The 13093-nt window shown below is 37.0% G+C and overlaps 1 protein-coding gene across 1 annotated transcript in view; it reads left to right on the top strand.

Moving 5' to 3' along the window:
- The window catches only part of PTPRD (protein tyrosine phosphatase receptor type D), a 230607-nt gene that overhangs the window by 75573 nt on the left and 141941 nt on the right, over nt 1-13093 (top strand). The window contains exons 4-6 of the mRNA XM_035893633.1: nt 1911-2021; nt 5397-5666; nt 6391-6972. Of these exons, the coding sequence (XP_035749526.1) occupies nt 1911-2021; nt 5397-5666; nt 6391-6972 (963 nt within the window). The remainder of the gene's footprint in view (nt 1-1910; nt 2022-5396; nt 5667-6390; nt 6973-13093) is intronic.

Below are 13093 nucleotides of genomic sequence, written 5' to 3'. Positions count from 1 at the left end.
GATAATACTATCTAATTTATTCCTGTTTTAACAGTATAGTAATTCAAGTTTCTCTTAAGACCTTATTTAATTCTGTAAATCTAATTTGATTCTTCTTCCAAAGCCCTAGCCTCCTTCTTCTCGTACTAATGCTTCTTCTTTCTAATCTTATTTGCATTCATATTATCCACCCAGGTGGTACACCAATAAGAGGTAAGAGTGCTGAACTAACGTTCACAGAATGATCTTACTCATTCTTTCTGTCCTTTCATCCCTCTCATCTTTGTCCTGTTTTGTTTGGGTTTTTTTAAGAAAAAAAAAAAAAAAAAAAAAAAAAAAACAAACCAAACCACAGAAATGTCCATCATCTGATTTTTTTTTTTTTTCCTTTGTCCTGTTTGGTTATGATCAGTGATTCTCATATTGTGACCTTTCTTTCTGCACACTCCCTCTTCCTTTCCCTTTTTTGTTTGTTCATTGGAAAAAAAAAAAAAAAAAAAAAAAAGAAACAATAATTTGATTTGTGATATGCTTCAAAGAAAGCATATCCAGGTCTCCTGGCCATAGCCCAGTCACAGCGTACCATTTGTCCCTCTTTTTTCTTTTTCTTCTTCTTCTTCTTCTTCTTTTTCTTCTTCTTCTTTTTCTTCTTTTTTTTTTTTTCTTTTTTTTTCCTTCCTCTTTTTTTTTGTCCAACTGGAGCAAAAAAAGATCATTTTTTTTCTTCCTTAGCTGTTCTTGTCCTGGACCAAAGCCAAAGATGGTCTGGAGAACAGTAGCAGACATGCAGAAGACAACATGGACTATCTTCTTTTTGTCTTATCTTTCATAAAAGGTTTTTCTTTTTGTTCTTCTTCAATCCTTTTTTTCTTTTAACTTTGTAAAGTTGAAAATGATGTGTCCCCCCCCTAAAAAATTACAAAAATGGTTTTTTTCCCTTTATTGTTTTTTTTTTTTGTTGTTTTCTTTTTCTTGGAGTTCTCTCACCTCTGGATTTTTGGATCTTCTAATCTACAGGCTTTGGAAATGAAAGGTTAATGACTTACTATTCTTGGTGGTATGTGGTGTTGTTGGTTTTTGATACTCTGGCAAAACTGTTTACTTCTTTTGTAATTCTTGTTTTGTATTTTTCTTGGGTTTTGTGACACCACACTGCTAATCCCGCTTGTGGATTTTGATGGGTGTCTTGGGGGGGGCCCTACTATGGTCCTCAGCAGTGGTTGGTTGGTTCTTCCTTGTTGGCGTAGACCATGCTTTTTAACTTTTTTGTCTTCTAATTCAACTGCTCTTTGTTTTTCAGCAAACGTACTTTAAGATTGTAAGTTGCAGCGAACTGTCTTTCTTTTCTTACCAATCTGCATGTCTTAAGGGAGTTTTGTTTCTTTAAAAGAATATTTTGATAATTATAAATGACTAATGCAGTTTCTTTTTTTTCACTTTAAGCAGCCTTTTTGTTCTTGCTGCACATTTTTGGCTTTCTTCAGCAGAAGATTTCTTGAAGCCTGTCCTGCCTTTTTTACGAGTACCACCTTTTGTGCTACTTTTGTTACTAGATTGAAACAATGAATAAAAATTAAAAAGATATGATGACCCAACTACTTAATCTCTTTTGTTTTATTCAAAAGCCATTCTTCCTTGAAGCAGTCTCACCCATCTTCATTTTAATGGTTTAGGAAAGAGTATTGTTTAGAGAGGGGTTTTTTTGCCAAATGCAAATTGTTTTCCTGTGCTAGCACTGATGATGTGAAAAAAATAATCTCTTTGTTTTTTTCATTGCATCATTTTCTGTCTGTGCACCTTAGCAAGAAAATGAACCGACGTTGAGTGGACCTTCGCATACAAGCTTTTCATATTGTTAAGCGGTGTATTGCTATGGATATAAAAAGCCTTCTCTGACCGTCTCTTTGGCAATGTATTTTATATCCATACAGGTGCCCTCCAAATTGAACTGAGTGAAGAATCTGACCAAGGCAAATATGAGTGTGTTGCAACCAACAGTGCGGGTACACGCTATTCTGCCCCTGCTAATCTATATGTCAGAGGTAGGAATGACATAACCCTGGCATCCACTCTTCATTCAGGTTCAGGGCTAAAATACTCTCAGGATCTATACAGTTACCACTATAATAATGAAAACACCATGGTAAATGTGTCAATCATAAAATTTATTTAAAAGTGTAGAGGAAAGGCTTGGGGATTGTTTTGTTCTTTTAAAGCACTCCTGAGTCCAGTCTATCCTGTGGGTTAAGGTTTGTAAGTATATTTATATTTTTACATCTTGACTTCTGTTTTTTCTGCATTAAGTTAAACTGTGCCTTGCATTTATTTTCTTTTATTGGTTTTGTTTTGGTTTGCTTTTCTTTTCAAACTCCTGAGGTGACTGCTCGGTGTGCTACTAATCAGCTGAGTGTAACCCCAAGGCATTGAGGTGTATGCCTACCTGACCTCTGCTACGTAACTGCAAAGGAAAAGCTGCTAACTTTATAATAATATGTATGCACAGCACAACTGTATTTTCTTCTTTTCTATTTCCTCTTTATATATATGTATGTATATATATATATTTGTATCTCTTTAGTGTAAGACTTGTGAGTGAAGTGTAGTCCTTACAATGATAGTGGTCAATTGGCTATAGTTTTTGAAGAAATTACCTGTGTATATGACAGGTATGATTAATAAGGAAACAAATATACTTCTCTGTACAGTAGTAGAAATGGTTAGGGATTTTTAACACATGAAAATATTCCTTTGGTTCAACTAGAAAGAAGTGCTTTGTTTCTGGCAGTATTTCCAACAGCTGGTTGATGTAGCTTTCTGTACAGCAAAGCCTATAACATACATACATACATATGTGTATATATATATATATGTGTGTGTGTGTGTGTGTCTACAGTATAAGGGGTTGGGTGGGGGAAATAGGACTGAAAACATAAACATATGTAAACTTTACTGTAGGGTGGATGACCTTACCAAAAATACCTAGCTTGATTTTGAAATTTTTTTTAGAACTGGTTTTTCAATCAACCTGATATGTTTTTGTATGGTGTGATCTTTTGGCTAATTAAAAAAAAAAAAAAAAAAAAAAAAAAAAAGAAAGGAAAACATTTCATAGTTGTGACATCCATAGAGAGTTATTTGATCGTTTCTTTTCTTTCTCTTCTCCTCCAACATACTGACTTTCCTGTACTGCATGAGGCATGTATACCTTTTTATCCAAAGGAAAATTTCAAAATTATGCTAGCTATTGTTTCTAACACCGTTTTAGCTGTGGAAAATGCTAACTTTTCAAGATGAGGTAGGAAGATTTAATTAGAGCAAGTAGAAGTTGAAAGCCTTGATATGGCCTTTTTACTCTCTCTGTGTTTCCCTTGTTTTTCTCCTTTCCTCATTTCATTGTGTTCTGCATCAAACCCCCTACATCCCTCAGAGCTGCGAGAAGGTTGGTGTGTTTTTTACTTTTTACCCACCTTACAAAACTATTAATTAAACCAATAACAAAGAATACAAATGAAATGAATGTAGCTGCATTGTGGCATTTTTTAAGTTAATGTTATGTTTAAGCACAGAATGCCCTGGTCATGGCTTTTGATGAGTGCTGTTATCTAACTGTTGTGCATGGTAAGAGAGAATGCACCTGGATGCATGGCAACCTTTTTAGCTTTAACACTAATGTCTAGTAAACTTGGTCAGTGTTCCTGCTTTTTCTTCCCTTTTAATTTCCTGTTTATACTGATGCCTGCTTTTCAAGGAATGGTTTTAGCAGCTGCTTTTCTAAACAGCCCGCGCATGAAGACTAAACTCTCCTTTGTCTATAAGGACTGTGTTCAATACAAGAAATTCCTCATTGCCTGCCGCTTGCTTGTGTGGCCTCTGTGAACTGGCTGCTTACAGATGTTTTGCTCTCTGCTTGTTCCCCTTTCTGCCTGTCATTCACTCATGAGGCCATTGCAGTAAACCCCTTCTGAATCCATAGAAGATCACAGAAATCTAATCAAACCCAGTGGAAAGGTTTCAGACTAATACAGTTTTCATTTTTTTTTTCCTTTCAAACTCACTCATAGTCTTTTATTTCACTTTTTTATTTTTGCTTAATTAAAACTGTCTTAATGATTAGCCTCTGTTAAACCCAAATAAATACAGTTTCAAGTACACTGTCCAATGAAAGGCCTAAATACAAACCTACCTCTCTCAGCTACCTCTCTCTCTTCCACCTCCCCCACACATGTGCACACCACTGAGAATATTTGAAGCAGGAACACTGATCTGTTATTGCCTGGTAATTTTCTCGGTGTTGTGTTTGCTTAAATATTAACTACTCTGTTAGTGCAATGTCCTGCTATGTGTTTAAGGTTGCCACCCCTTGCTATCAATACAGAAATGTCTAATATTATCGATCCTTATAGCTTATTTTGCTTTTCCTTAACTGTGAGCATAGTGGAATCCTGAATGTTAAATGTTCTGCTATTTTCCCAGTGGCCCTTCCTAACAGTTGCTTTTTAACCACCTAAACTTAATCTAATTTCCTTCTCCCTCAAACTCTATGCTCCTCTTAAACTCCTGTATCTGTCAGCCTATCCTATCCCCATCTCTTTCAAGTTTTCTTTCCTCACCCAATATGTTTTCTTTCTAAGTTCTTTTTCTTCCTGCAGTTTTTACTCAGACATTTCCCTAAGCATGATTCTCTATTGATTCTGTCATTTGCTTGCCTGCATGACCAAATCCAGTACTTTGTACTGGCTTTGCCTAGTTTCTTTCTGTGACTGTATATATATATATTTGTATCTGTGCGTAATTATATATTTTTCTATGTTTGTTTCAGTGTTAGTGTGAGGTCTTGAGGCTGCATCTACTTTGAGTCTGAAAGCAAATGAAATCGCACTTTCAATGTACTGTAGGCAATGTGTTCCAGGACTGTGATGTGACAATGTGGCCTAGCACATTTATTCACATCAGCTGGAAGCACACAGCATCGAAGTTGGTTTTGGTAATCAACTCAAGCATGCTGTTGACCTTCCAGTTCTCTTTGTGCATATATATATGTATGGGCATATAAAATGCATATATATATGTGCGCGTGTGTGTGTGTGTGCACGCACGCACGTGTGCGTGTGTATATCTTTTGCATGGTGTTTGTGTATTGTTAGTATGTAGTTAGTTAACTGTGGGGCCCTAATAGGTCTGGATCAGCCTTTGTATGAATGTGCCTAATAATATCCTCAAGTAAATATAGAATAATTCACATTGTGTGCAGACGAAATTCTTGTTCAGTCTCGTATTTCTTTTACACATATTTTCTGGCAGATCGGAATAACACGTTAAAACATTAAATTGTGTCTGTACACTGCATGTAGTCTGTATGCAAGCCTCAGTTTCTTTTTTTTGTATATGTTATTACCTTCTTTTGTGTTTTGTTCCAGTTCGACGGGTCCCACCGAGGTTCTCTATCCCCCCCACCAATCATGAGATCATGCCTGGCGGGAGTGTAAATATCACGTGTGTTGCGGTGGGGTCACCAATGCCATATGTGAAATGGATGCTAGGAGCAGAAGATTTGACACCTGAGGATGATATGCCAATAGGGAGGAACGTCCTTGAGCTTAATGATGTCAGGCAGTCTGCAAACTATACTTGTGTTGCTATGTCTACCCTTGGTGTTATAGAAGCAATAGCACAGATAACTGTCAAAGGTATATCCCAAGCACATATATTTGGACATAGTTCAGTCTTTTCTTTCATTCATTGCCATATTCTGAGCAAATGTGTTGCACTGAGAGGGACTAACTTGCCCTCTTAGATCAAGAGGGTAAATATTCGAGCCAGTCACTGGCATAAGACAAAATACAGATTCAGACAGCAATAATACTAAAAAATAAAGTAATTGTAATGTTCCATTATTTTCCTGTGTCTAGTTCCCAGCCATCATTTCAAATACATAAAGGATCTTGTAATCTTGCATATACTTGTCAAGAGCAGGAGCCTTTAAGAACCAGTTACTTGTTTTAGAGTTTCTAGCTGTCCAAGTATCATATTCACTGAGTAATTGGAAACTAGAAGTTCCAAAAATGCCTGAATATTAAACTGTAATGGTGCACTGTCTGTCAATAAGATTCCTCTTCTGCATATGTTTAAGGGATCTATTACAAAAGTCAGTATCATTAATTTGTATCAAAGAAAACTTACAGTACAAAACTTGAAGATTCTCTGATAGATTTCTGAAGTAAATCATAATTGCCAAAAGCTTGCTCTAAACAGCTCACACCTTCTTTCCATTCCAATCTTCCTTTTGTTGTTGTTGTTGTTGTTGTTTGTTTTGGTTTTTAAGCTGCTTATTTGTTTTTTAAGCTGCATATTGTAATAATTAACGTCTCCTGTTACATAGTGCTAACTGTATTTTTTGGCATTTATCTTTAGCCTTACCCAAACCTCCTGGAACACCTGTGGTGACAGAAAGCACAGCGACAAGCATAACGTTGACTTGGGATTCTGGAAACCCTGAGCCAGTTTCTTACTACATAATCCAACACAAACCCAAAAACTCTGAGGAGCCATATAAAGAAATTGATGGGGTGGCCACAACACGCTATAGCGTGGCTGGCCTAAGCCCATATTCAGAGTATGAATTTCGGGTAGTTGCTGTAAATAACATAGGGCGAGGGCCACCCAGTGAGCCTGTGTCAACAAGGACTTCAGAGCAAGCACCTTCAAGTGCACCGCGCAACGTGCAGGCCCGTATGTTGAGCTCTACCACCATCTTAGTACAGTGGGAAGAACCCGAGGAACCTAATGGACAAATACAAGGTTACAGAGTTTATTACACCATGGACCCCACTCAGCATGTCAACAGTTGGATGAAGCACAATGTGGCTGACAGCCATATTACCACTATTGGGAATCTGGTACCCCAGAAAACATACTCTGTGAAGGTGCTTGCTTTTACTTCTGTTGGAGATGGACCACTTTCCAGTGACATTCAAGTCATCACTCAAACAGGAGGTAAGCTAGCAATGAACAGAATTTGTGTGAAAAAATGAAATACATGCAGGGACAGAATTTGAGTCTAAAATGTTGAAAAAAACCTTCCTTGCAAAGGTAGCCAGTTCATTCAGGCACCTTCTGCAGATAACCTTTTCTCAGTTCCACAGTGCAAGTTATCATTGGAGAATGAAAAGTGTCCCTTCACACTTCCATTCCTTTCTTCATCAATCTCAAGACTTTAAACTGAAGTTTAACTGAAGTCTCAGGGACACCTTCAACCTGGAGGTGGCCAAATGCTATGGCTTCTCTTTGGCAGTGCTCTGTGCACCAAAAGTGTTTGTCAAGTAGTTCATTACAGCTTTCTTTGAGGAGTTACATGTGTTGTGGGTTTTGTTTAGGTGGCGTATTGTTCCCTTAGGCTACATCACTCCAGTGAATCTTGCATTTGGAACTGTAAAACATATGTGCACTGTGTGTGTATTCAGATAGTTGGTAAGGTTCTGAAAACACATAAAACATGAAAGCATTAAAAAAACAACAAGCCTTTGTGTAGGTTCAGGCAAGCAGTTCTGCACACTTTGGATTTATAAATCAAGTCCAACCTGCCCCTACAAAGTGCATACCACAAGGTCACCATTTTCTTGTTTTATGTTTGCAGTTAGGTCGTTTTGTTTCTGTACAGGAGTTTCAGGTCCATGACTTACTTTTATTAGCAAAGGACAAGCAAATAACATTGCAGAGAATTTTTATGGAATGAAAAGTGAGAAGCTCTGGTGGAGCTACACTGCAGAAAGTGTTTTACTGTAGCAATATGAAATAAAAGCTCCCTTTGTCTAGTGGTTTAGAGAAAGCTGTATGAAGTATTACTCAGTAATTGGTAAGTCAGTGATTGCCTAGAAATACTGTATAATACTACTTAATTTTTTTAGTATGGGGAAGTTTCCTGTTGAAGAATTTAGCATGCCTCAACATCTTAAAAAAACTGGCTCTGAAGTGTAACTGCAGACAGGTACATTTCACCCACTTTTCACCTCTGTGTTTTACCGATATACATTTAATAAAGAACAAAATTTGAGATATTGTCCTGGAACCTTTCTAAGTGTTGTGTTACACAAAGGTCAAGGTGTTGTTCCCTTTTGCAGTATCTCGAATCAGAAGTTACTAAATTAACTTTTTTAGACCTTCTAGTGGTACATGAAAAAATGTCTATGTGCAAATGCAAATATAAATACATACACCATAATTAATTGCCATTAATTTTGGCATTTGTAACCTTTTTCACGGACTAGTTTTTACATTGACATCTGACTTCTTTTTGAATCCATGTGCAAAAAGCTTTTAAAGAAGGTTTAGTGAGCTACTCATCTGTGTTTTCACTTACAACCGTAAACCTTTTAGATTATCAAGAGTTTGTCAGTGGCTTTCCCAGAGCAGGATGAAGCAATTGAAATAATGAGCACTGAGGCTTAGCTGGACTGGCCCAAGTTATATTACTTGCTGAGGTCACTTCAGAAAAGCTCTGTTTATTAAAACCTTTATAGAACTTGCCATTAAACATGCCCATCTGTTTCCAATTACTGTTGCAATCTGAAGAAATTTTGACAATGTTAACAGTGCAGGAGGAATTCTCAATACATTTTTTCAACTTCGTAACAGAGCTGACGACACTATTTGTGGCTATGTTAAAAATAAAAAAATTAAAAAAAACCACAAATGTGGCATAAAGGAGGCATTTTTAAGCGCTGATACTTGTGCTTGAAATACGAACTTTTTAAGTCATAAAAGAGAAAAATAGCTGAGGAAGTGTAGTGCAGCTCTCCAGTTCAGGTTATGTTTAAAAAATAGGATTCTCCCATATTTCTATCCAGCAGTTTCTCTTCAGTGAACACTGCTGGATATAATGCACTCCTTCCCCTTCTCTTCCAGATTTGCTGTAATCTAAATCTGAATATGATTGTTTCGGTTTAAGTCCCTCTCAAACTGAAAGTCACCCAAACCAACACAGAGAATTATAAAGTGCCATTTAAAAACAGTGCAAGTGGATTTAATGAAGACATATGTAAAAGACTAAAAATATGAATGGGATGATGATTGTGTTTTGGTTTTTTTTTTTCCTTTTTTTTGAAACAAATAAGCCTATCATTGTAAATATGTAGCTTAACCCTTATGCTTGCTTTGGGAATATTAGAGTATCTATACAACAAAATCTGATTGACAGGCTCTGTTAGCTTGATTTCCTTTGAAGCTTTCTTCCCTCATGTGTGTTCTGATCTTTGGAGAGAAATTATAAAAAATAACTTGTTTTAAAAGAGCCTGTTTACGAGAATCTTTGCTTTCTTAGTACAGCAGAATTGTTATTTTGAAATGGCTGTATGAGTGGCTTCTCACTTTGCAGGTCAGCCAAAACTATGCTGATAGTGAAATTCAGGTTTCTAATTAAAATATTAACTAGGAACATGTAGTTTGAAGAGAAGGAAACATTTTTCAGATAACCAAACATAAAAAAACCCAGAAGTATTATGTTCAGTTTTGTGTTTCAGTATTCTACTTAAACATGGAAAAGCCAAGTCCTATTGCCCAGTTGTTTTCAGCAGTGTTTTCTTTACAGTAAAAAGACACCATTTTAAGAAATTAAGTAATCAGAAAACAGCTGTAGAGCTGTGCCTTTTAAATAAGAGAAGATCAATTCCAAAAGCTACGCCTAAGAAAGTCCTCATTTGGGTCAACCGATTTGATTCTGCTGAGGATGGAGTTGGGACCAGTGCATTATTTAGGTGAATTGACTTACAAACACTAAATTTTAGAATAAACAAATAGCAGTATAAGCTTTAGTATGATATTTGTCATGCTTTTTCTTTACTTCAGTAGAAAACAAAAACTCTGTTGGTTTTTCTCCATTTAGCTGCCCAGGACACAGTTCTTGTGTATCTTCTCATATTTCCTTTCTTTGCTTAAGCTGGTCAGAAGTACACATACTCTCTGAGCAACATACTTTAACCTGCATGTACCAGGAAAATTCTTGAATTTTAAACTGAAGGTCTGGATTTAGGTTTGGGTTTGGTTTGGTTTTAATGTGCAAAGATAGCTACTGAAAACAATCAGAGAATCCTGTTTTTATTCTGAGCTTAGGTAGAAAGAGAGGAGAGTAAGAACTATACAAGGTCTATTGGGTAGTGGATTATTGGAGAAAGAGAGAGAGAAAAATATTCAGGGAAATTAATGTGTACCTGTAAATGTATGCTTCTCTAAACAAGAACTTATAATATAAAACCTACTGTTAATTTTAAACCAAGGATTGGCCGTGGTTTGAAGACTAAGGATTATTACAGTTATAAAAGGCTAGTTTTTGAACATAGGGAAAAGGACAGTAATGAGAAGGTCAAGTATCTGACTTGCAGGGCCCATAAACAGACCTTTTGCTTAAGGTAAATGAGTTAATGGTTCTGGAGTTCTTATTGTAAAAGAAGATTAGAAATTCAGGGGGAGTCTGTAGCAAGGGAATACAGTTCTGTGATGTAGCAAGCTAGCTATTTTGCCAGACACTTCAATTTTTTTCAGGAACACGTAAAGAGGGAAACCTCATGTCTCTGAAACTCCACTGTAATAGCCTCCTAGCGAAGCATTTCGTGGAAATAAACTTCCACAAGGGAAAGGTTGAGAGCATACAGCTGGAAATTCAACTGTGATGCAAGGAAGCAAGTTGAAGGAGAATAATTTGGAGCTGAAGTGGGGTGCAGGATGGTTTTTAAGTGACAAAATTCCCCTTAAGGAACATTTCTGGTCAGGTAGGAAAGAATATTTCATATTTGAATAATCCCACTGCTCCCAAAGCACATCTAACTTCCATTAAGTGCCCCAGTCTCTATGTTTACTTCATTTATATGCTAACATAATGAGACCAATATTGAGGATCTTACCCTCACACGGTGATTTTTCTAGCTTTTAATCTCCCTCTCTTTATTCTGGTTAGAACACAAAATAGGGTATGGCTATGGGATTTCTTTTTTTTTTAAATCCTTTTTTTTTTTTTTCTAGTCCAGAATTTTGATTTTTGCAAATATGTGGATGAGCACTGGAAATGTGCACTCATTACTTCTGTCACTGAACTGAAGTATGGAAGAATGCAGCTTGAAATAATTTTAAGACAGCTCTACTGTTCCACTGTAGAAATAGAGTGTAGACAGAATTACTCTGAAGAATATTATTTTAAGGAAGTGATTTGTGGATTTCTGGTTATTTTTCACAAAATGTGCTATGCTTTTTGACATTTAGAATGTATTGTAACTAATTATTTTGAATACTCTAGTTCTGTGTTTGATACTGCAGAACTGCAAGCCTCAGCTATCTTCACGCCTCAGCGTTTGAAGAGGTTATTTCTGTTGTAGCAGAAAGACAGAGGGAGAGCAGGATGCACATATAGTTAGTATGTTACCCTTTTTATTTTGTAATTATATTCCATGAGAATTTGGTATTTCAAAAAGTACAAGTATTTTACAAAACAAGAACTCTGGAGCACATTAACTCTTCAATTTTAAGAGCTTCTCTGTAGAGCTTCATGCTTCTTCCAAAGCAAGCAGAAGCATGAACTCTTGGTCCCTTTCAGTTCCCAACTGATTGTAAATTCTCTTGGTTGATCTATTGTCCTTTGCAAAATGGATTCCTAACTGAACTGACTGAATTTTGCTCTAAGTATGCATTTCAGCCTAGGAATGCATTGGGGTCCTTTCTAGGCTGGAGACTCTCCTTTCTTTCCAGCATCACTTGCAAACCCAGCACAGCCCTGCAGTTTTTCTGGTTATCTCATCCAGCTGTAGATCTGTGTAGGGGAACTAAAGTGCCTTTCCCATTTGAGATCCCATTTCGTGATTCTGTTCTGGCACTTGAAACGGGGATGGACATAAAACCACATATGCAGGACAATATGGTGTGGTCCGTGGTCCAGCAATCTGTTTTTCTTTCTGTTTATCCAGGAATAAATGTGGAGGACTAGGCAAGCAAAGGTGTAGAAATTAGTATGAAGTTTTAAAAAGACTAATTCTGGACATTGTTCTTTGGTTTGTCACAGTGTTGTAATGTTTCATTGTGTGTACTGCCTAAGTTATATCAAGCAAGAAAAATAAGATGTATACTCAGTGCACAGGGAAGTTATGGGGTTTGATGTATGTTTGGCCTTAAAGCAGAAAAGACAGAGAAGATAATACTGAGAGAATGGTCATGCAAAAAGATCCCATTCAGTGAGCTGACCATGTACAGCACTAACATGGAAAGTTAGACTTGATCTGTGTAATTAAAAACACTTCAGCAAGTGAATAAAGTCCACTTACATAGATTTTGCGATTTCCCTAGATTTTTCCATATCTGAAGATCAGTACCTTCTGTCAGCTCCTCCAGCTTAGCTTAGTTCCCATGCACCACTGAAGAATTCTTTGAGCAGAAGTTGTGTGTTCTAGGCATAAATCCTAAATAATTTAAAAGTTACTGTTCCACTTCCTGATTTGGTACTTTTTCTTTGGTTTAGGGCTTGGGTTCCCTACCAGAGTTTATCAGCAATAGAGTTTGTTTAGTTTCTGTTCTTTTGGTTTTGTTTTCTTTCTTCTCCATCTTCTCTATCTATTTGAAGCAGTGCAGATTTCCCTGTCACTTCTTTCTTCTGTCAGTGTTTTCAGCTTCTGAATTGCCTAACTGTGGTTAAAAAATGTGAGGGGAGACTAGATTTTGCAGTAAGATATTTTGACAAACAGCATTTGGGAAAGTCCAATTAACCATCAACTTGTCTTATAAAATGATAGAGAATTACAGACCGAAGACCATAAAGGGTTTGTTTTGTTTTGTTTTTTTTGAAAGGAGTACTTAAAAAGTGCAGAGAGACAGTAAATACCCTTCATCTTCCATCTGCTGCCATATTTATCATAACGGATAGTACCCGCCTTCATATGGGTGACTTGACTGGTCACTTACTATTACTGCCTGGCTGTGGATATATCCGTATGTTAAGCACAGATCGTAGCATCACAGGGCAATTCAGGCTGGCAGGGTGATCTTCTGGGAAGGTCCCCAGCCCCAGCCCCTGCACAGAGCAAGCTCAGCTGTGGGGTCAGACCAGGCTGCTCAGGGCTTCACCCAGTTGAGGCATAACGCG

The sequence above is a fragment of the Egretta garzetta genome, unplaced genomic scaffold (genome assembly GCF_000687185.1).
Source record: "Egretta garzetta isolate BGI_Z169 unplaced genomic scaffold, ASM68718v1 scaffold250, whole genome shotgun sequence".
NCBI lineage: Eukaryota > Metazoa > Chordata > Aves > Pelecaniformes > Ardeidae > Egretta > Egretta garzetta.
The sequence above is the reverse complement of the archived record's forward strand: the minus strand, read 5'-3'. Positions and strand labels throughout refer to the sequence as shown.